Source organism: Morone saxatilis, unplaced genomic scaffold, assembly GCF_004916995.1.
Source record: "Morone saxatilis isolate NCDOM2014 unplaced genomic scaffold, NCSU_SB_2.0 Contig20, whole genome shotgun sequence".
Taxonomy (NCBI): Eukaryota; Metazoa; Chordata; class Actinopteri; family Moronidae; genus Morone; species Morone saxatilis.
Window position 1 is genome coordinate 17,412,804 of NW_023339763.1, and position 24,230 is coordinate 17,437,033.

General features: G+C 40.0%; 3 protein-coding genes across 14 annotated transcripts in view; all 3 read right to left on the reverse strand.

The window, feature by feature from the left end:
• Window positions 1-1,718, reverse strand: part of LOC118331313 (RNA-binding protein Musashi homolog 2) — a 228,805-nt gene extending 227,087 nt beyond the window's left edge. For 6 of the 12 annotated variants that reach the window (XM_035666150.1, XM_035666154.1, XM_035666152.1 and 3 more), the window contains exons 1-4: window positions 1,530-1,717; window positions 1,164-1,204; window positions 775-856; window positions 119-203 (exon numbers count right to left, since the gene is read on the reverse strand). In XM_035666150.1, the coding sequence (XP_035522043.1) occupies window positions 119-203; window positions 775-856; window positions 1,164-1,204; window positions 1,530-1,591 (270 nt within the window). In that variant the 5' untranslated portion in view covers window positions 1,592-1,717. Of the gene's footprint in view, window positions 1-118; window positions 204-774; window positions 857-1,163; window positions 1,205-1,529 lie in introns of all 12 variants that reach the window. The other 6 variants (XM_035666155.1, XM_035666153.1, XM_035666151.1 and 3 more) reach the window with 2 other exon arrangements.
• An 8,352-nt stretch (window positions 1,719-10,070) lies between these two features.
• LOC118331229 (oligodendrocyte-myelin glycoprotein-like) lies at window positions 10,071-13,728 on the reverse strand. The gene is made up of 2 exons (XM_035666031.1): window positions 13,440-13,728; window positions 10,071-12,633 (listed from the first exon to the last, which is right to left on the reverse strand). Exons 1-2 carry the CDS (start codon window positions 13,445-13,447, stop codon window positions 11,211-11,213), a joined length of 1,431 nt encoding a protein of 476 aa, XP_035521924.1. The 5' UTR covers window positions 13,448-13,728; the 3' UTR covers window positions 10,071-11,210.
• Window positions 13,729-15,196: 1,468 nt separating this feature from the next.
• Window positions 15,197-18,389, reverse strand: LOC118331605. Its single transcript, XM_035666649.1, has 2 exons — window positions 18,254-18,389; window positions 15,197-16,342 (listed from the first exon to the last, which is right to left on the reverse strand). Exon 2 carries the CDS (start codon window positions 16,332-16,334, stop codon window positions 15,570-15,572), a length of 765 nt encoding a protein of 254 aa, XP_035522542.1. The 5' UTR covers window positions 16,335-16,342; window positions 18,254-18,389; the 3' UTR covers window positions 15,197-15,569.
• Between the last annotated feature and the right edge of the window lie 5,841 nt (window positions 18,390-24,230).

Here is a 24,230-nt window from a genome sequence, read left to right on the forward strand (position 1 = left end):
CCCACCCACCACCACCACCACACAAGGCCTCAGGCAGTAAAAAGTCACACAGTTATGACAATGCGAACACAAAAACAAGAAATAAACACTTACATAAGTGTAGATAAAATTAACTCACCGTCTTTGAGTCTAATTCGTGGTGTTGTTGAGCTAAGACTTTATCTACACTGGCAGCATCTGTAAACGTAACAAACCCAAATCCTCTGCAAAACAAAGAGACGAAAACAACAACAGTGTTACAATGCATACACACAAACAAAGATTACAACACATTTTTCTTCCTGCAAACACAAATGATTTTTAAAAAATAAATAGATATATATATAAATATAGTGACTTGCCACAATAAACTGCATTAACAGGGCATAATATTCCTATGACCTTATTACTGCTACAACATGTCTCTGTAAATGTGTTTCGAATCCACGTTATGGACGTCCTGTGGCAGATGGGAAACAGAAACTGAGGACGCCGCTGATCATTATTTGGTATGTTACAATATGAGACGACACTACACCAACACTGTGGTGCAGTCACAAAGTCAATGTCAAATTGCATTCGGCTGCAGCTTTACAGCAGTGAGCATTTAAGCTTATCTGGCTTGCTGTGAAACCACACGCAGGCGCGCGCACACAGGGACGCACACACACGCGAACACGTGCGCGCGCGGACACAGAAACACACATACGCGCTGGATTAACACTAAACACGGACAAAGTAAGCGATATCGCTACATGCAGTGGAAGGGAAAAGTAGAAAAAGCCCTGTATTTACCTTGAGCGTTTTGTCGTGGGGTCTCTCATCACCATACATTCTCTTATTTCTCCGAATTTACTAAAATAGTCTCTAAGGCTGTCTGTGGATAGAGAAAATATGTCGGGTCATTTGACAGAAACATAAGGGCATTGCTGTTGTCACTGTATTTCAAAAAAAAAAAAAAAAAAACACCCCGCGATGCGCATAGGGGTCGAATAGAGGACTTCAGATGGACGGAGATCAAAAATAACATCGTGCGCACACACTAGTGAGATATCCCATACAGTACACTACTGCACAGTGCACATTCGCACATACACCGCCAGCAGCCACAACGAGCACTCAGTCACAGCGACAAAACAACAAGAAATACTGAGATACGGTGAAAAAGAGAATAACAGTCTCACCTGGTGAGGTTTGCCAGCTGAGGCCACCGATAAACATTTTACTGTAAGGGGAAAACACAACAGAAGTGAGTCCAGATGTCAGTTCGGCCATTTTGACGACTAACTACTTCTAAAAGCGACCTTAAAGGATAAAGGAAGACTATGAAAACACATTCGCGCTTGGTAATTATTCTATCTACATGAAACGGGGGAGGCCACTCTCGCTACAAAGCTCGGCTCTTTAAAACTGCATCTGGAAACAGAGCCGTGCACGGTTTTAAGTGCGTACTGTGGGGACGAATCCAGCACGGCAGTCGAAGTCCTCTCCAAGATGTTGTAACATGAAAAAAAACCGTACCTTAGGATTACATTTAGAAAGATTCTTACCCCGGGTCATGTTGTGAATCATTTAGGCTTCCGGATGTGGCTTGACTCCCGTCTCCTTCCATATCTATTTCAAACTATAGGCTGGGACTACAGTCACAGTGACAGACACACACAGATACGGCAGGAGATATGCAAAGCCCCGCTATGAGAATATTACTGAGCCGGGAATGAAAGCGTCACACGTGGGATCAGCTCAGCCCCCTGCTCCCTCCTCCCTCTCTCTCAGCGTGCTCTACCTTGGCCCACAGGGGGCGGAGCCAGCCTCTGTCACCTAACCAATCCAATTGACGTCAATTCAGGCAATCTGCAAACCAATCCTCCGATTTGTCATTTAATTAAGCAATAAGCCACTAGAGGTGAAAGTGGCTTATTGCTCTTCTAAACCAGTGGACACATACGAGTGTGGAAAAAAAATACAAACTTCTTGTTTTTCTTAATTAGTGATGTTTATTGTTATTCAGCTGTTTTTCTTTTTTTTTTTAAATTAAGCAGGATAACTTGTTATTCTTCCGCCGGGCAATATAGTTCCTTACCGAGAAGCAAAAAGTGGGGCAGTTCCTATTTGCATGGTAATATTTAAATGGTCCTGATTTTTATGGCTCACAAGTGTTTTATTAAGAAATAAGCAGAGTTTAATTTAGCTAAAAGTTGCAAACAATGTGAAGTAAAGTGTAAAATAAATATGGCGCAGCTGCAGTCAACTGGCACCTCTTTTTATTTTACAATATTAAGGACAGCATGCTGGTGTCTTTTAAGATTGCACAATAATTAGATACAAACAACAATTACTGAATGTTTTATCCCCCCAACTGTAGAGTTTTTAAATTGCAGCTAAAAATATCATTGCAAAGTGATATGTAATACATTTTGCCAACAAGAGATGATTTTTGGTTTGTGCATTTAAATTTATTTTGTCGTACTCGGTCTGGAGCTTTAAACGTGAGCAATACAATCATGCTATCAACAATAAACATCTGTATTTACTAATAATGTTATAATGAACATAATACATTAAAACATTAATAACAAACACATACACATAAAATGTTCAAATGCAGTTCAGAATACGCGGAACATCAGATTATAAGAGAAAGTCTCCTGAGCCGTACAATCTGTGTTGAAGCAGGTTCAAATCCTGTAGAAAAGCTCCCTGAACAAGATACTGAACCTCAGTATCTGACCCCGAGGTCTGACCTTTAGCTGCTATATTCATTATGTAAGCCAACAAAGAATTTTCCTATGGGGATCAATAAAGTGTGGTATTCATACATACGGTGGAGTAATTATAGATCTTTTCATGTAGATGACCTGTAATGAGCTGCCAGCCCTGCCCCTCTGCACAAAGCATGTGGAGATAAGCTGACTCTGCCCCCTCCTGACCCCCAAAAAAGAGGAGCAGGATAAGGAACAGATGAATAAATGAACAAGTATGACATTTGCAGTTGGAAAAATATTTTTTGGACATAAATTATCTGCACAGTATGCTATCAACAGAACATAAGAAAACAACTCTCATGCACACTTTATTAATTTGATTTTATCCATGCCAGATTACTGGACACAGAATTCAAACAATAAATTCCATATAAATGCAGTTTTCATTCATTTTAGCATGACAATATTTACAAAAAAACAGTCCTGCATAAAACGTGACTAGTGATCTTATTTCATTATTCACATTCAGTGAAAGTTTTTTTGAATAGGCCTCTTTGTGCTGACTGTCTGTGGCACTACCAGAGGGGATTCCTTATCTGGCCAGGCAACATGTTTTTGAAACAATGACTTAGATAAAACCCAAATAACAACACTTTCGACAGTTTAACAGCTAAAACTCTGTCATTAGTTAGGGGACAGTCCACATTGCAGCTGTCTGTATCCCTAAAAACAAAGGTATAGAAGCAATTCCTTGTAGCACACGAGTGTCAAAGAAAATGGAAATATGACACCTTGTGTGAAATGCTATTACTTACCCGAGCTTCTATGCACTATTGTTCTGTCCCTTGCCATTTGCTGATACATTAAAGATTCCTTTAGTGTTGCATTTTCTCTAAGTCTTCCTAAAGCATATGTCTACAATGTGAATGTAAGAAAATCACATCCACTCAAGCAGCTGCAGAGAGACAGAAGAGTAAGGGAGGATATAAATTGACACGGAATATGAGCTCTGAGGAACAACAGACTTTAAAGCCCATCACAGGGTGTGCAAAAATCACAGTGGATTTAACACATGAAGAGCAACTTCTGTTTTATGCTCAAATAAAAACACTGGGGTCCCAGGTTTCATGGTGCGGTTGTGAATTATTCTGCTTTTTGAACATTGTTGTCGTGGCCTTTCTATTCACTGTTGTTATACCATGAAGAGAGCAAAGGCAAACGTGACAGAAAGGGTACATTGGGTGTGACGTTTTACAATATCTGATCAAGGGTTGTGAACCAGATTTGAACCCAAAACAACCTGAGGCCAAAGCCGACACTCCTTATTCTTTTTAGAATCTAAGCTTGGTCAACTACATAGCATATCTCAGCAAATATCTTTCATATCTTTTGGACAACACAAGTTCAAGGTTTGGGTCTCTTTTTTACAGTGATTGAATGAGAAACCTGTATAGATTTTTGAATTGAGTGGTGTTCTCCTTTAATCTGAGCAGCCACTACTGCCTGCTGCCTGATGAAAGTGCCTAAAATGTTTATCCTTCTTTAAGCAACTTTAGTCGCCCTGACAGCTATGCCTCTGGAGCAGCTAAGAGTTTAGTACAGAAGAGGAAAGAAAAGGGTTGTATTTTACTACAAAGTATGTCACATAGTAACACCATCATGGCTTGGAGGCATTTATAAAAGTGACAGCTGTTGAAAGACGTTTTGATTAATTAATGATTTCAAGAAATAGACACATTTTTACATCCTACATCCTTTGAACTCATCTGTGTTGAATTGTTATTCAATTTACTTTAGATTCAAGGAAAATGCAGAGATTTCTGAAATCATATAGTGGCATCAGTGCAACTATTGCTTGCATTCAGTGCTGAAAGATGAGCCGCTTCTCAATAGAAAGGAAACTCAGCATGCAAAAAAGCTTGTAACTAACTGAGCCTTTGCATGAGAACTGGAGGATTTGGGGATCGAGAGAGAAGTAAAATTGATAGTGTGTGAAAGAGCTGAGGGGAAAAAGAAAGTGAGAGAAGCAACAGACTCACTGACAGTGTTATGAGATGCTGTTTTGAGAAGAGGCATCCTGTTTCCTGTTGCAGTAATCATTTTACACCCTCAGAATCTTCACTTGACCTTGGAGAAATTGTTCTTGGATCATTTCAACCTCCTTTCTCTGCACAGATTCCTACATATAATCTGTGTGTGAAAGACAAAATATTTTTCCATCTTTAAATGTCCAGAAGCATAAATAGAGGTGATGATATATGACTTCTAATACTGAAACACATTTTAAAGTGAAACTGGCACTCTACTGGGAGTTTATATTTGTATACAAAATTTGCATAAATACCATCTGTTTTAACCATAAACTGGCATGTGAAAGAATCCAACACTAAATGAGAGCTCAGAGTAAATACCTTCCACATCACTTCCATGAATGTGTTATGCTTATTATTCAAACACTCTTGAGATGTTGTTAATGTTATCCTTTGGATTATGGGAATGATTTCATATTGATCACTGTGTGGATTGAGTTCTCTCTCTGCTTTGCTCAGGAGGGCCCATTATAGCAAAATTCAGAATCCAGAGGAAAGCTGTGGAGAACGCTGCAGATGTGAACAAATTGTCTCCCTCTAGTGTCCTCTCCTTTCTGCTTCTTCTTTGCTGAGCTAAATCACCTCTCAGACTGCAGGGAGAGAGGCAAACCGAAACATGCATAATTGACAGTCCTATTTCAGGAATTAGCCACCCACCAAACTGCAGTCTACTTGCTCTCTCATCTTGCCGGAATAACTTAGCATCTTATAAAAGTCTATTTCGTCCACATAGGATTATTCGATTTAGAACTGATGAATTTAATTCCACTCATCATCATCATCATCATTGATTTGTAAGGGTGCTTCTGTAAAGACCTTGTTGACTGATCATGATAGGTAAGGATTACTGGGAATGTGCACAATTGTCGCCACAGAGAGAAACTGTTTGAAGTCAGATCAGGAGGAAGGATGTTCTAGTGATGAGTGATTTCTCTCTCCCATTATGCCTTCTGTAACTATGCAGATGAGTTAATTAAGCTGTGCCAGAGGCTACGCACAAGCATTCCAGGTAGATGGGCCACTGTGATATTCAGACATCCACATTATTAAAAAATGAAACTGTAATATTGACTTTTGAAATCTAAAATGCATAAGGCTACTCAATGCTTCCAAATTATCCTTGCAAATTACAAAAAGGCAGTATTCTCTTGTGTCAAGTGCCCAAAAGCACCTCAGGGTTCCACAAAATAGCTTATAGTACCCCAAAGGATCACAGATTCCTCAGAGTGTTACAAAATATGTAAATCAAAGCAAATCCCAAAAATACTGCATGAATAGAACCGTTTTCCAGAATTACTGTAACTACATATATGTCTGTTTTACCAATATAGGCCATGCAAGTTGATCTGCATTCTTGACCTCAGTATTAAAGGGCCATTTGCATATGGCGCTCTTTAGACCAATCAGGCTCCAACACAAGTGGATGATGACAACATCATTTACCTGCTCCACTGGGCTGGGAGATAAGCTCATGCCCCTGCTGCTCCCTGGAATGTTCTCACTGCTGTTTGTATGACTCCAGAGAGAGCTGTGTGTTACAGATGATGGCGAGTGGCATTAAAGCACCGTGAGGATCCTATCCTATCACCTGTACAGTCAGCAGTGGGGAGAAAGATGTGCATGTTGGCCTTTTGGAGAGCTTTGTCAAGACAGAGGAAGTGGTATAATCCCCCCACCCTACAGAGACTGAATGTGAAACGATCCTAGTCATGTAAGTGATATCATTTCTTTTGGATTGGTTGCAGATTTTTAATTCAACATTGTTGTGAAGTGAGCTTGATTTTGAGCCCGCCATCCCCAAATCTTTTTTTCCACTCTGTCAAAGTACGTTAAAGCCCATTTTGTTGAAATCCTCCTCAGGACAGCTGCGTGCCATGCTCTCTGGCTTATCATGCAAATTTACAGCGAGATTTTCTCTCCATAGCGGTGTTATGACACACTCATGCATGCAGGCAGCTGCATTTGTTGGTGCTATAGGGACAAACTGACACACAATAAAGCATACGGATTACTAGCCTGAAACACTCTGATACACAGTTATAGTCGCTTTCTCTGAGTTTGTTTATATGAATGCATGTGCTATACCTTATATTCCTAAATCCTAATAGCAGGGCCCTCTGGACACACCGGTTAAGTGGTGCTTTCTGTCTTCTGGTTCATTCTTTGTTTTCCATGAGCCTATTCTATCTCTTTTCCTCTTTACCTAATTTTTTCACTTTCTGCCTGCCACCATATATTCTCTCAGTTGCCAACCACTTCCTATTCTGCAACCACCGACCTTAACACTGACCTTGCCTTGTCTCTGCCATTGAGATGAGAGCGAGAGATACCATATCCTCAGCTTCCCCCCACTATGCTGCAGGGTAGAATTTTGCCTGTCTCATCAGTCTTCCAGCTGCTGGAGTACATCTTGTTATTTCTTCCAGATTCCTACATGTTTCACTTTTCAGTTGATCAGTGGCCAGACTGGAAAACATTGCTCTTGGCTCAAAGAGAGGGTGAGCCTTGGCATATAGACCCAAGCTGTCAATACAGATTAGGTTTATCAGATAAAGTTTATCTGCAACATTTGAACGTCCTTTGGTTGGGTACCAGCCTAATTCTGGGTTTCAATTGATATGGTGATGCAGGCTCTAAGGAGGTCGAAATTGGCAGCCATTGTTTTATAAGAAGGCTGCAGTGGCCTTTTCAAGGTCTGCCACTTTGTGCATCAGCATGGGTGTGAGCTCCAGTCTATCATGGTAATGGGCATTACATTAGGTGTACATTATGTGGTGTAGGTTGCTGGTTATCTACAGTAATTGTCATGATTTCCCTGTCTCATGTCAGAAATGGTTTCTGTTGAGTGCCACAGAGTGCTATCCTTCATTCATCTGCTGCTGTCAGTCTGTTTGTTCTCCTACTGTGTTTGAGTGTGATGTTCTGGGAGAACAATATCTTTTGAAAGTTCAAAGAAAATTCCACAAATTAGCTTACAGTATATAGATGCATTTTATTCCAAATCTGAGCATTAGTTGGATGTTTGGCCAAACATGGTGTGTTGAATTATCAAGTCCTGCCATTGCAGTTAAACTCAAATGTCATGTTTGTGCATTCTAAACAGTGGTGGGATTTTTTTCAAGAGGTCCTTGAGAATAGTCAGGGGCATGTTGTGTCCTGGTGAAGAACACAATCTCTCCTCTCTGACTGTAATGTTTTAGGATAAACATTCATTTCTGTCCCACTGCCACAAGAGGGCACTTTGAGCACATGTAATCATGAGAGGAGCTGATGTCATTTGTGTTTATGTGTCTTTCATGGACGTGGCACAGTGTGACAGGTCTTTTGTGTGACTTTAGGGAGTGGCAAGTGTAAAATCACACACCAGGTGCCCCACCTGCAGTTGCCTTCTGGCCTCTCTTACTGAAGAGAAAAATTACATGACGCCCACATGCTGCTCTAAGAGGAACAGTTAAAATGCTGGGCTGTTTTCTGGACTCTCCGTTATTTCTGTATACAGAAAAGAGGTTCAAATCCAAACTAACTCCAAGAACCCATTAGCTTGGTAGTGAGGCAGCTTTGTAAGCAGTGCTCTTCAAAAACAGAAGACTTGTTCAACAATGATACACACACACACCAAGATGTATAAAGTAAAAATACACACTCCCCATCTGCATTAAGATTATACTACATTATATGTTCTTAAAACCTTTCTCGTCTGAACAAGGTGGCATATATAAGGACACAAGAGGGCAGTTCGGGTTGCCGGGTATAACGAAGTACACTGAGGGTGAGTCTTATTGAGTGTGTCTGAAGAAAGAAGGCAGCTCACTCAAAACAAGCTGGGTGGAGAGATGAAGAGGGGAGGCATGGAGCAGTAAATGATGCTAGCCTTCTACACCTTGTCAGTTATTAGGAGAAGCCAGAAGAGAAATCTGACATTACTTTGTGTTGTCAGAGAAAATAATTGGCAAGCAGGCCAGCTCGCTGGCACCTACAGTGCTGTACTTGGAAGATATGTTTTAAAGTTCTGCAGCCCAAGGCTGACAGAAAGATAACGAAAATTATATATTTTTCTATATATCTATATCATGTATCTGTTATAGAGACAAATCTCCTTAAGGATTAGGATGTATAAAAATTGCAATTTGGCAACAAGACAAAAGGAGAGTGACGATCATGTGCCCCAAACATCTACAGTGAAAAACTAGCTGGTTAATAGTACTTTAGATTGGTAAAAAGGGACTACCTAATAACTAATAAGGGATTAAATGAAGACATAAGTTAAAGGGGAAATAGATAGTTGAGGGAAGAAATGAAAACCAAGTTAACTTTCTTTGAGCTTTTAATCATACTTATAAATAAACTGCGCAGCAACCACAAGTTTCTGTTTTGGCTTCTGCTTCTAAGCTATAAATACACACACTTTATTCAGCAGGTGTTTGAGTTTTCAGTTAGAGGGCTGGTATGCAGATAATATCATCAGTAGTTTGTGTTCACTTTTTCTGACTTGTATTTATTCTTTCCATACAGTAAATCTTGAGAATGATATATTAGTATTTCCTAAATTATCATCAACCACATAATATCTGTCTATTTATCCAGTTGTATTGTATTTTTAAATTCCTGTGTCAGTAAGAATTTTCTATACAAGACAATGTATTTTATGGATTTCTATTCTTCCATTTTTTGGCTAGATGTTCAGGTATGATCCAAAGCCCAACTGGCATTACATCAGATGTTTATTATTCACAGTGTGGGTGGTGACAGTGACTGCATATTGCTCTTCAAGGCTGTGCCCTGCTGAACCACAGAGTCACCTGTGCCTCCCTGTGGCACCGAGTGCCGGGATAGAGCCCTGCTTTCTCCGTCACAGATGTTTCTGCATGTGAGATTTTCTCACTTCTCTGCAGGACATCAATAAAGTTCACATAGAAAGAATACACTATAATGGTCTAGTCTCTGTTCCACAATGTATTTGTCTATACAGCACATGATTATTTATTTATTTTTAACTGAGAATTTCAGAATGATTGCTCAGTGACCAACAGATAAGACAGTGTGTACTCTGGGCAGTTTGAAGGTGTGATAAACTGCAAAGCGAGGTCTGACTGGAATAAGCACTTTCATGCTTGGTGAATCTTCCTTCAATAAATAAACTTAAAAACAGATCTGTTCTGATAATTAAACAACTACCTCAGCCCCTACCTATGTCAAAAAAATAAAATAGCTTTTTGTCTGTCTTGTGGTGTAAAAAGGCAGATGAGGCAAAATTCAAACAATCATCAAAAAGTGTAAATAACTCAGCACATTTTATTTAACTTTACAGAAAGTGCTTATCTGGATCACTGTATTCCTCTTAACTTTATCAAAATAATACAGCTTGCTGAGATGCATTTCCTACTTTTTTGGTACCTTTTGGTGCCATATGCAAAGGTATTTCTAAAATGTAAAAACCTGTACTCTGCCACATCACTGTCATCTATGCTTTATGCAAGCAAAATTGGAATATCTTAACATTTCATATAAATAAGCTGAGAATGTCGGCGCTTTGATGCTCTGCGGCAATATAGCAGTAGGTTAGCATTCCTGGAACGCTCAATCACCATGCAGATCATTTTCACGAACGTCACTGAATCATGAAGGACACTTAAGTCTGAGATGTGATCAAAATACAGAAGCAGTACTCGGCACTCAGAGTTTGTTAAAGATAGTGACACAACATTGTTTTCCCTCCGCTTCAGAGTCTCTGTTGTTCCCTGTTAGGTATACATGTCATGACCAGTTCCTTACAAACAACCTGTCCCCAGAAAATATTGCTCCTCTGGTGAGTGATATGGTTTGTTACATGAAACAAGCAGGCAGGCATCGAGGACATCTATTAAGAGTCAAAATAAGTTAATTAAAACTTGTTATGTCTGCTTGAAAGCCAATACTATAAAATAAATTGACCATAATATGACCAAGACAACATCAGTCAAACCCAGCCGATAGTTTTAGAAAATTTGGAAAAAATAAAAGATTTTTAATAATTTTTAGGTCATAATGTGTGCTGAACAGCCTTGAAAAGGGTAGACAGTAGTTGCAGATGAGCACCAGGCTACATTCAGTTACATAATAAACTGCTACCTGAATGTATAGTGCCACCATGTGCTTAGATATATTCATTACAATGTTAAACCAGTGACAGTGCATTCGAGTCCAGGCTTGTAAAAAGTGTTAAAAAGGTAACACATTGCTTTTTTGACTTACTATCATAAAAGTAGCATCATACTCAGGAAAGCAGGAATTAAGAGAACTTGTCATGAAGCTGTTGTATTGTAAATGGCCTTTTGCTGAGAGAGCTGGTAATATACAAACATAACAGTACCACAACAGTCAACAGGCTCTTATCTGTGCTCTATTTGTTTGTGCTGTAAATGCATATGCTTAGCACTGAGCTGTCAGTCTTCGTCTTTCAAAGGATTTGTTGCAGAATGAGAGAAAGAAGCCCCAGGCTCTGTAGGAGAGGGAGCGAGGAGCAGGCAGCAAAAGCATCGGGGCTGCAGTTGCTGACGCCACTAGGAATAGACTGATTCTGCCTCCTCACACTCCTGGTGCGAAGAGTGGTTGTCTTCTTTGTTCGGACGGAGAGGCTCTCTGTTGTAAAGAATCTGTCTGTAGCCAGCGTCATGTCAGCCCTTGTGGGTGTGTCAGTAACAAAGCTTGTGTCAGAAAAAAGGGATGTGTCGGCGGGTGAGGTTTCTTTTGTGCCAGAGATGAGATGGGCATCAGTGTGGAACATGTGCTCTCCGGCAGCTGGGCTAGCAGGTGCAGAAAAGTGATTAATGGTCAGGTGTGTGTCTGGGCTTCTGGGTGGCTGGGTGGAGATGCTGATGGGTGTGACTGTGAAGGGGTGGTGAGGCGTGTTCCAGGTCTCTTTGGGGTTGTGTGAGGTGCTTAGCAGAGCAGAAACAGACAAGTACCACCAACCGGTCACACTGGCTTCAGGAGGCATGGAGCTCAGGTCCTGAGCACTCGCTGCCAGAGGGGGCAGGTTGTACGAGGCAAAGTGCCACCCTCCAGTCCTGCCAGGGCGGACCCCTCCACAGACGGGCTGGGTGTGGCAAGGGCAGCCCAGGACGTGAGCAGGGGTATGTTGAGTCCAGGAGAGTAAGTAGCTGATGTCGTCATAAAGGTGGCAGGCCCAAGGGTTGTCCCCCAGAGTGATGACTCTGAGTGATGTTGTCTTGTCAAACACTCCAATGGGCAGTGTGGAAAAGCGGTTAGCATGCAGATAGAAGTGAGTTAATCTAAGGAGCCGGTCCAGAGAGCCCGGCAGCACCTTCACAAGCAAATTGTGGGACAGGTCAATAGTGTCCAGGTGTACAGGCAAGTTGGTGGGCAAAGTCCAGAAGTGATTGTGGCTTAGGTTGAGCGTGCACAGATTGATCAGTGTATTGTTGATGAAGATGGCTCGCTCCAGCTTGTTGTTGGAGAGGTCCAGCAATTGCAGATTCCACTGGAAGACGGTATCGTTCTTGTCCAGCAACTGGAGGCGATTGGAGGCGGCGTAGAGATGCCAGAGGGAACGAGGCAAGCCGGTGGGCAGGTGGCTCAGCCGGTTGTGAGACAAATCAAGGGAGCGGAGATGGGTGTATGCGGTGAGCTGGCCATCCAGGTTGTGAAATCGGTTGTGGGACAAGTTGAGGGACTGCATGTTGTGCTGCAAGCCATGGGGCAACTGTCTCAGCCCCCTCCAGGAGCAGTCTACCTCCCTGTGACTGCGGTTGCAGGAGCACATGGAGGGGCACACAGCTAGAACATGCAACCCCAGCAACAACACAAGCAGGAGTTGCAGAAGGGCCTCATTAGGGGGGAGCTTCAGGAGCACATGCCTGCTAAAAGAAAGACAGGGAGACAGGAATGTTAGGATTTGTCTTATACAGCATCCTCTTGAACTCCAGGAGGCACACTGTGAAAGCAGAAGTGAGGCCTGCAGTGTGCTTGACTGGTGAACACAGGAAACATGCACTTGCTATCTGCAGGAGCAGCATAGTAACTGCAGAGGGAGGCTGAATAAAACTTGTTTCATCGTTTCTGTGAAGCTCCACCCTCTGCCAGAATCTCTCTCTCACCCTCTCTGTCTCTCTCTGTGCTGTACATACACACACACAGGCTGCTCAATATTTGCAGCACATCACTGCATTGCTTGCAGATACACACATTCACATTACATGCCAAACTCACTGCCCCATGGGAGGAATGTTTTCAGGGACGCTGTAGTAGTGTCCTTTTATAAAAAAATGCTCATACTGTATATATGCACCACTAGCGGAGGGTTGAAATGTCTCCTGTTCTTTTATAACTGAGAAATATTTGACCTGATGTGTAAGAGGATATTTCTAGTCTATTCAAGAATATCATTCATCACAAAAGATGAGAAATCCCTGTAGTCATTTTCCCTGGCATCAGTTTGCGTCTTCAGTCATCAGTGGTTGTCAGAGCAGTCAGTCCCATGCTCTCAGAGGAGGAGAACTAGCTCAATAGATGGGTTTTATTAATGACTCCACAGAGAACTCATGCATCAGCTAGTCCGAAGACAGGCAAAGACACAGTCAGGAGCTCTACGCTGCAGTATGTGTGAGCAAGGGTGTGGCAAAATATGTGTGTAAAGAAAGAGTCTTTGAATTTGTCCATAACTCACCTTCTCATCTTATCATTCCAGTCACTTTTTCTCTGCTCCTTTTTTTTTTGCTGTCCAGCCCCTCTTCCCTCTCCTCTCCCCGCTTTTAAGCTCGGGACCAGCTGCTGTTCTGCTGAAGGTGATTTTTTTCCTATGCCTGAAGTCCCCTCATAGAATTTGACCCTTGCTCACTTGTCCAGTGCAGCTTTTTTTGAAGTTATCCTCACTGCCTTGCAGTTTGGTCCTTTTGTCCTCTTTGCCTCTTATATAGATCTTTTGGGTTAGCGCGATCAGGCACTGCAGACTCTGGATTTACTCTGTGCAGTGGAAGTGAGGGAAGGGTGGGGTGTTGGTGGGGGGAAGTCTTAGGAAGGGGGAGGGGGGTGGTGGCGGAGGAGAAATGGAGCGAGTAGTGGAGGTGTCCCTGCGTACAAGGCTGCTACAAAGGAAACTCCTCAATCCCTTATCTGGAGGCTTTCAGGATTTATTTCTGCATTTAAAGTGACATCTATTGTTGGTTAGATTAATTGACTGATTGCAGTCCTGTTTGTACTCAAAATAAATTAGACTGTTATCAGTTATCACCTAAATCAATATTATCCCTCTCTAAAGCTTCCCTTTACAAAGTAATACCGTGCTGTAATTGGTTGTTATTTTCCCTGTGTAAATTTAGACACTGCCACAAAAACCTTCAAGATTTATTGCAGAGGACTCCGCTGCAGCTCCCTACCTGCCATCAGCAATACAAGCAAGCTCCATTCTGCACTGCAATGCATCAGTGCCTTGCATTCTGGGGGACCGTTCGACAGTGATACAGATGGTGATCAGGGTTTAAACTTAAAATTCAAGATAATAATAAAGTAAAATGGTAAAAAAAAATATTAATTCAACCCCAGTGGCTAAGAGTCTTTGTTGTTGTGTATTCATATTTTGGTATATTTTTGACATTGCTCAATTGTCATGTAAACTACACAAAGTACATCTTTTGCAATGTTTTTGTTACTTGATCACACACCTGTCTCTGTACTTCCCTCTCTCCTGCCTCAACTTACAGTGGCTACTTTCACTATGAGTGAAACTCGTGTATCCTGTCATTGCCCCTTACAACAAGCCTCAAAGTCAAACCCTCACTTTCACTGTCTGTCTCTATACAACATGCTGTGCTGTCAGTTTGAGCTGTGTTACCACATAGCAGCAGAGGGAAAAACAATCACCCAAATCTCTCATATCCAAGTTTTACCTTATTCACTTTAAATGCCTGATATACAATACGGAAATCAGTTCCTGCCTGAGACATATTTGACATTTACTTTCACTAAAGATGGCTTTTACTGCACCCCAGCTCTAAACTTGCACATCACCCAGAGCTACCGCAACTCAGAATGTTTTCATCTACTTGCTGTCAGAGTTGAGCTGGAGTTGAAGCGGAGGCTGCATTGAGAGGGGACAAACTATTCAGACTTTTAATGAAAGGTGCACATCCATCATGACGTCACAAGTAAGTAGACAAACAAATATCTGCACAAGGCGACGGAAACAACCGCATATTGGTTTTTTGAAAAGGTTTTGTGTGAGGTTTTGTCAGCTCTGGTTGAAGTGAAAGAGGGGGATCTTTCTGAGTTGGGTGCACTGCCCGGAAGAGGAACATTCTATGCTTGCTAATCAAGCAGACCTCTTTCTCTCTCTCACTCTCTCTCTCATGCACAAACACAAACATGCACTCATGTTACACAGCAACCACTAAATAGGAAATAGATGCATGGTAATGAGTTCGAAACTGAGGTCACAAGCTCTATTTTATTCCTCTGGTTGTTGCACATGTCATTTATGTACATAAATGTGTGTACATCTCAAAATCTCAGAAAAATAAAGCAGGTAAGTAACAAATTGACTTGAAAGAGGTGTATTATAACATTAACGTATTCCAATATTCAAAACACAAAAATAAGAGCGAAATACAATATAAACCAGTTGTTTTCAACCAAAAATGCTCAGTGCTGGGATAGACAGATTTAACAGCACACACAGTTGTTCAACTTATTGTAAAGAAAAAGCTGCATATAAAATCCTTTATTTACTGTAAATGGGTTGTAAAGCTATAAAAATTAAGGACAGTTGCTCAGGAAACTCTCTAGCTTCACACACACAGCTCTACACCACATCCTTTGATTCCTCTGTGCCTTCAGAGGTGGAGGCTGCTACAGCTGGGGTGGGCTGGGAATCGGTGGCCTCCTCTTGTGGCTTTGGGGGAGATGAACTTTCAGCGACAGGTGTAGTTGAAGCTTCCTCACCGTTGGCGGTGTCTTCCACCTCCTTCTTCTTCTCCTCTCCCATTTTCTCGTCCTCATTTACCTTCTCTCCTTCTTCCTTGGTGGTACCGTTACCCCTCTCCTCTTGTGATTGGCTGATGTCAGACATTAACACGCTGGTCTCTTTGGCTTCTGTCTCTTCTGGCTTGCTTTTGTTCTTCTTGTCAGTTCCCATGAAGTATTCAGGGTTGCTGATCAGGTCTGCATTGCTGCTCAGCGCCTTGATGCGTCTGCTCAAATGGCACACCTTCCATGCCAACAATAAAGTAGAAACCAGCAGAATAGTACAGGCTAGGATCAGTCCACCAGTCACCATTAATACCGGAAGACAGTCCCTGCTGAAAAAGGTATTGTTGGTGTTTGGTGTGGTGGGCTGTGGGCCAGGTGAAGGTGAAGGTGAAGTGCTAGGACTATTGGATGATTGGGAGACTGTTGTTGTTGTTGTTGGTAAGTGAGTGCTCATCCCGTCAGATGTGCTGCTGGAAGCACTGGTTGAATCATTTTGGGAATCTTGTTGGGTTGACTCAAAATTAGTGGTAACTTGAGCTCCACACAACAGTGGACCCAGGATTTCTATGCAGTACAACAGGACAAGAAGGCCATTCATGTTGGTATCTGAGAAGACATGGAATAGTAGTTAAGTTTTATGAGTTTTGGAATACAAATTCAGTACGGTGAGGAGAATAAGGAAGGAGTCCTATCCCACCGCCGTACCCTAACACCAACAACAACAATATAATATATTGTAATAATACAAATAATATGTGATTACATAATATTACAGATTAAGCTACCCATTAGTTTGTTACAAATAGCCCCATCTTTACCAGCTGCCAATCAGGGAATGTAACTTGGTACTTTTACTGTACATAAGTACCAATTTGAGGTCCTTTGAAGTATTTTCATTTTATACATCTCAGGGGCAAACTTTTTACTTTGCTCCATCTGACTAAGAACTTTAGCTAGTTACTTTCGGATTGTTCTCTATACCTTTATTGTCAAGTGAAAACAATTAAAAATGTGGTGATTTTGAATTTGAGTTTTTCTCATAAACATAAGGATTAAGTGTTCTTTATGGGCCAATGCTAGAATAGGATGTATGGCTGTAGATTAAACAGTTAAGTAAAGACAATTAGTGCAACCTTAAACATCTACAGCAGTAAAATGCAACATACTCATTAATGCAGTGGTAATATTAATCCAAAAATATATAATAGTAAAACACAGTCAGAGAGACCACTTTACTGCACAATGAGTACTTTTCTTCTGAAACTTTAAGCACATTTTGCTGATGTTACTTACATAGTAAGTAAGGTTTTGAATGCAGGACATTTACTTTTAGTGGAGTAGTTTCATAGTGTGGTAATGATACTTTAAAGTAAAGGATCTAAATACTTCATCATCAGATCATTGTGTGTTTGTAGTGTTGCTGTCCTGTGAGAACAACGTATCTTTAAAAAGTCAACTTTGTCACATTTGTCTCTGAGATGTAGTCAAGTAGTATAAAGATGCATAAAATGGAAATACTCAAGTACCTCAAATTTGTATTTATGTACAGTAACTTGAGTACTGGTTACTTAAGTAAAATGTTTAATTCAACTTTTAAGAAGCTACTGACTTGCTCACTTGCTCACAGCTCACAGGTTTTTGTAAAATCTAACTCAAAAGAGAAAAATATAAGCATACATAAAAGAGAAAAAAAAAGCAAACATGAGGGCATACAATTATAATGTAAATAGGATAGGCTTTTGTATTTGAAAAGCCATGAAAATTCTGGCTAACAGATGATGCAGTACATCCACCTTAATTTCATTACTGGACATTACTGGACTAAAAACTAGCAACTACCTTTAATTATCTAAAAATACTAGTCAGCAGTAATGTACTGTAATGTATGTTATTTGAAACACTGGTATGATCCTTTAACATTGATTTATCTTTGAATATATTGGCTGGGGTTCTTGTATTGCTTTGTTTAAAACTTTACTGAAATTGTATAGTATTTTAGTTTTTTTTCTTCAAATAAGTGGATTTGTTTCTGTAATGTTAGATTCTGATAAATTCAAAAGGAAGAACTGATAGATTGAAGTGATTATTTCCCACTCACTTACACATTTACAGAAGTTTTCAGTTTTCAGCATCCATTAAGATATGTTTTGCACTGTTTGAGGACATATTTGACTACAGTGGTACAGTATGTTCCTGAAACTGATGTCAACTCACATTAAAGTGACGTTAAACCCTAACAAGCATTGTTTTACGTTAATGTACAATATACTGTCTTTACAAATATATATATACATCAAAAATAGCACAAATATCACATTCGTATCATCAGGATTTAGGACAGAACCATGCAACAACATTAACTATAAATACAGATATTAGCACTTATTACTTTTTTTAGAGTTCTTAAGAACTCAACTGTATCCTAAAAATTAAGTCGATACCATTATTTTTTGGTCTATTTCTTAGTGTTTACAGGTATCAAAATAATATAATGTATTAAAGCAAACTGTCACTTACATTGTAGGTGATCTTGATATAGTTCCAAAAAGAATATGGTTTTGTATGCAAGTAAGGTGAGATGAACGATGTGTAAAAGACCTGAGAGACACTGACAGCAATCAATGGCAGACTCATCTGGTTGTTCTTACTTCTCCATTTGGACTATAAAAAGACAAGGAAGTGGTTTTGATGTTCTGTTCAATGCTGAAGTTGGTCACGCAGACATCTGTGGGGTGGCAGACTATAAAAAGTTGCCTACATGCTGAATTCTAAGTAGCTTCCAGTAAGATAGTAATAGGTCTTAATCAATGAACATGAATTCCGGTAAATAGCGTGTTTTACCTTCATTTCAGTTTTGAATCAACGCAACTTGGGCTTTACATATAGTTGTCTGTGAACAATGTAGCTATCTGCATGCACAACAGTGATATATATGAGTAAACTATCTATAAAATTCTACATATCCAACCCACAATCTGCATGACACCAAAGTTATACATTCCATAGTTTTATCGCAAGCAGTAAAGCAGCACATTGCACTTTTCTTTGTTTTTGTAAATGGTATTGTCTTTAAGGCCTGTCACAAGTCTCCCTTTTTAGATGCTGTGATGCTGACCAGCTCTTGCATGGTTTATAATACCTGCTGCCCACAAACGTTTTAGATGACATAACCGGAAGAACCTTGCATACATCTAGCACGTGGACACATTCATCTTCTTCAGCGTCATCTATGTATTTTTTCCAAGCCACAAGCCACAATTGGGGACATATCACTCTAATAATAGTCCATGGTTTAATGTAACAATAGTATAAGGGCTTTTGACAATGTGTCAGTTAATGTGTCACTACATGCAGTAAAAATATCGCAGCACAAGTCACACACACAAAAGTATTACTCATTTGCGTTGATAAGTGTATCTATTTTGAGTTCCCTCTGTAACTGTTTGTTGTAATTTCTGTAGTGTGTCTGCACTTACACTTTTACACATTTAAAGTGAAATGATTGATTTGGCAAGTTGTCTCATTCCTGCAGATGACACCAACAACATGCAAGACCGGAGGAATCCAGCTGACTCCATGCTCCCATGTAGGAACTACTTTGAGGTAAATGACCCTACTAGTCAACCCTCTTTGCTTTTGCAATCAAGGCAATGACACCAGTTAGGACAAATTCATCATGACCATCTCATAGTAAGACTAGCAATAAAAATTATAAAAACACCAATTTTCTCAGGGTGAAAATGTTCAGACTAGGTAGATTTTCCACTTCTTTTTCAAATCTGTGCTGATAAAATTGGACAACATCTTATTATACAGACAAAAAAGTGGAGGTAAGGTTAGTGTGCAAGACTGTTATAAGTAGTATTATAAATTATCTTATTTCGCTTTTTGCGCTTTTACCCTTGATGCTGATTTTATTTGATAAGGGTTAGTTACATATGAAAGGAAGTGAAAATAGAAGGAGCACAGATGACTTTATCTGAAAAACCCCACACCTTCCCCTGAGTAATGGAAAGTCCCATTTGTAAGCAGAACAATCAGAGCATAGGCCAAGACCAGTTTATTATAAAAAAGAAGCTATAATAGACAGATTAAATATAAACTATCAAATAAAACAGTGCAGCTTCTGTACACTGCAAAATATGAATAGTTTTAATTTAAAGAGTTGGAGTGGATCTCAGGTTTTCTGGGAGTTTGTTTCAGATAAGTGGTGCATAAAAACTTTTGACTCTGTGACAAGTAGACCTGTCCCAGACCCTCTGAAAGGTCTTGATAGTTCAAAGCAGAACAGCAAATCATACATTTATTTGACATTGAACAATTGTGTTCTTTATAAATTAATTGTGGTATTTTAATAATGTCTTTGGCAAATAAGAAATTTAAAGATCTGAGAACTGGAGTGTTGTGATCTATTATGCTGATCTTTGTGAGGACTCTAGCAGTGGCGTTCTGAATCAGCTGGAGCTGTTTGATCAACTTTAGAATTTAAAATTCCATGACAACATCAAGATTTCTGGCCTGGTTTGTGGCCTTTAATGTTAGTGATTGGAGGTGAGCACTGACTTTTAATCATTCTTCTATGGTCAAAAGATAATTATTTTTGTTTTATCTTTGTTTAACTGGAGGAAATTTTGGTACCATGCATGTGTCGTCTGCATAATGACACAAAAAAATGATTAGTTTAAATCATTAAATAATTAAAATAATTAGTTTTCTGCACTAGTGAGAGTTTTTGCACATTGAGATGTGTAATTACTGATCGACACAAAGTAGTCCCTGTCATTCAAACCAGTTCAGCACTACACCAGAAAGTCCAACCTACTTTTCCAATCTGACTAGTATGTAGTATAGTATTTTGGTTGTGGACTAGCATGCCTAATAATATCCCAACTGAGACTTTTCCACTGTGTTTAAGTGGATGTCATTCAAGACATTAACAAGAGCAGTCTCAGTGCTGTGTTGTTGTCAAAATCCTGTCTGGAAAAACCAAGAGGGTGTTAAGCTGTTAAAAAACAGGCTTTTCAATGATTAAAAGTGGAAGTTTTATATGGACCCGTAATTGTTCATTAGTGAGTTATCTAGATTATTATATTTTAAGAGCTGAATAACTGCAGTTTTCAGTTACTGTGGGAAATAGCCTGAGAGTAGAGAAGTGTTTACTATTGATCTGATACCATGCAGTTAAATGCATTTTTTGAAAAAGCCTGAAGGCAGAATATCAACGCAGCAGGAGAGGGATGTCAGTTGTTGCACATATTCTTCCAAGATTGTATAATACATAGGCTTCAATTGTGTCATGGTAATCAAATTGGTTTTAGGTTGACACAGGACAATACAGATCCTATACCTAATATGGAGGAATTGACAGCTTGTTTAATTTTATGAATTTTGTCAGTGAAGAAGGAAGCAAATTCATTACATGACTTAGCGGATAAAAGTTCAGGGGTTTGTGACACATGAGGGTTTGTCAGCTTGTTGTCAGAAGCGAATAAGGCCCATGCATTATTATTGCTTTTGATGTCACAGATGGACCACCTAGCATTTCTCAGTTCTAAATTAAAAAGGCGAAGACTCTCTTTATAGATGTCACAATGCATGTGGAGATGTGTTTTTCACCAACTGCATTCACCTCTCTCTCTTTTATTTATTTTTCTACCCGTGTGTTATTTCTCCATGGTGTTTTTTTCTACCTTTACCTTTGTGGGAGCAATGGAATCAATAACATCTGTAATTTTAGAACTTGAAATATCCACAAGATTCTTGACTGAGACCCAGGCAAGGGTGAGTGAGGAAGAGAAAGCCTGAATGAGTAATTCAGTGTTCAGTGTTTCCAGCGATTTCTGATTAATTCTGATTGAACATTTGGGTGCAAAGACATAGTCATCTCAAAGAGAACACAGGAATGCTCACAGGAATGAGCCACCACCACAACCTTAGAAATGTTAAGACACTTGGAGATAGTTAGTCCAGAGTGCCCCCGTTATTATGTGTGGGCTCTGTCACATGCTGAGTCAGTCCATAGTTATCCAGAATACAATAAAGTTCTTAAGTGCTGCTGTACTGGGGGGTATCACCATGAATGTTAAAATCACCAACAATAACTGCACAGTCAAAGTCAGTGCAGATAATAGACAGCAGTTCAGTAAAGTCATCAAAAATGTTTGCACTGTAATTATGTGGCCTGTAGATGTTTGAGAATGCAGCTCGACAACACGAGTTCAACTGAAGAGCAACATATTCAAAACGAGCAGATTTACAGTAACACATCTGTGGCCACAGAATTAAAAAAATGGCCACCCCTCAAAAAAGAGGAAGTGGATAGGAGCTGACTCCTGCGATCTTGGCATAATCACATTTCTAAACATAAAACCGATATTGTGCTTGATACTTAAATCATTTTCATCATCATCAATACTTAAAGTTAAATTTGGAGTTCAAAAGCATTCTTTTCCAATTAAATTTTTTGTGACAGGGCTGTAGACAGACTGTCAACCCTGTTGACCCTGTCATCGTCTCTCCTGTTTTCACTAACATCACATCCAGTTCCTTAATCTCTAATCTTAGTTTGTACGAGATATCCGTAAGAGGGGAAGTTGGGGAAGACTAATAAGACAAACGTTTGGTCACCTTGCTGGCCCTATCAGTCTCATCAGCCCAGGCAGGAGAGAGCTGTTCTTTCTTTTTGTCGTCCTTGTTATCAGCAAGGTTGGTGTTACAGAATGTGCTTGTTGGGGTGGAGACAGACGACATGGCAATGACCAGGGGGTGAATTTAATGCCAGTGTTAACCAGCGCTTCCATTTTATCAGTGAATCGCACAAGGGGTGAGGCAGGGGAGAAGAGAGTGACGGGAGGAGGAATTAGGAGACTGATCCATGAGCTGGTTGTCAACAAGCTGACATTGAGGCTTCAGTGTTTTGTCTTTCTAGTGCCAAGGCTGCTGTGTGTCAGGGTGCATCATCCTGGGCCTGGCCTATTAATGGGTGATGCTGGACCAGATATGGTCCATCAGTACTTTAACTCCATATCTGCTTGTGTGGAGGCGATCTGCGCTGAAATGATGCCTGCACATATAGAACAGATTGAAACTATCAATGTAGTTGATCCCTTTTAGACACGTGCATGTTTTGCTAAGCCACGTGAGTCCTAAGAGTCTGAAGAACTGAACTGAATCCATAAGAGTACAGTCTTGCACTTATCTTTAGGTTTAGCAACCAGATTATCCCAGCGAGGAAACCCCATTCACAGCACGTGACTTCATTGGTTTCTTTTCAGTGACTCTTGGAAACATTATGTCATTTAGAGATAGCTGTCCAATTAAATCTTGTTGAGTTGAATTCTGATGAACTTACTCTGTGTCATAGAGTTCAGAAGACTCCTCCAGTACAAATATCCTTGTCTCGAGAACGGCAGTAATCTCTAACAATTTATGGGAGGCATAGTGCAGTCTAGTCCCCAAATCTGTCAGTAGTCCACTATGTTAATGTTTGGGCCATGTTAACATTGTGGCTAGAAGAAGGCAGTTCCAATTTTGTTTGTTTTTTTGTAAATTTTATCCTCCAAATGAGTTCTTGTTTTTTGTCTTGAAAACCTACTTAAATGTGTTGTAGTTTGAGACAAGTACGAAAAAGAATTATGTGATGGTGTCTTTGAATTTTAATTACAATCATGATTTTAAACATATGACTTGATCATAGACATATGCCTAGGTCCTGCACATATCAACATTCCTGAAGGTCCAACACTGTTATATCATCAGGTCCAGATTTTATGGCACATAACAAAAACAACAAATGCCTAATTGTTATTTGCTTTGATTGCCAGGCGGGGAAGAAAGAATATTCTGTGTCTGGCCTCCCAGTAGAGGAAACTGTTTCCTCTCACCAAATGCTGGTCATGTGATCCTGTACCAGCTGGAGTCAAAGAGCTTTTGGTTGCAGTGCATCATCAGCCAGGATACAGGGTCCTTTCTTTTCTGTTGGATTGATACCAGTGTACAGAAATACATCCATCATTCCTATTATTCAAAGCCACACTTCTGATGCATCCTTACTGATAACAGGTTTCAAGGACTGAACACAAGCAGAATTAATCATTTTACTGACAGACCCAAGGTCTCATATTATAAACGTTTGATAGAGCCATCATGAAAAGCTGCATAAGCAGAAATGTGAAAAAACAGTCCATACTGTTCTGTTAAGGCTATAAATTACAACTATGGATAAATGTAGATTTATAAGACATCCAAGCCCGATTTCAATAATATGAATGCAAGCAGCCTTGCTTAATTTACTTGTAATAAGGGCTCTGACTAATGAATATTTTTTTTATCAATTCATTTTATCGATTAATCAAAGCATTTAGTCCATAAAATGTCTGAAAAATGTTGATGACTGGTTCCCAAAGCCCAAGGTGATGTCCTCAAATACCTTGATTGTCCACAATCCCAAGATATTAGGTACTGTCACAGAGGACTAAAGAAACCCGAAAATATT

Excerpts from the sequence above, each read along its gene's own strand:
- LOC118331605 (XM_035666649.1), bottom strand. The coding sequence starts at position 16,334 with ATGAATGGCCTTCTTGTCCTGTTGTACTGCATAGAAATCCTGGGTCCA.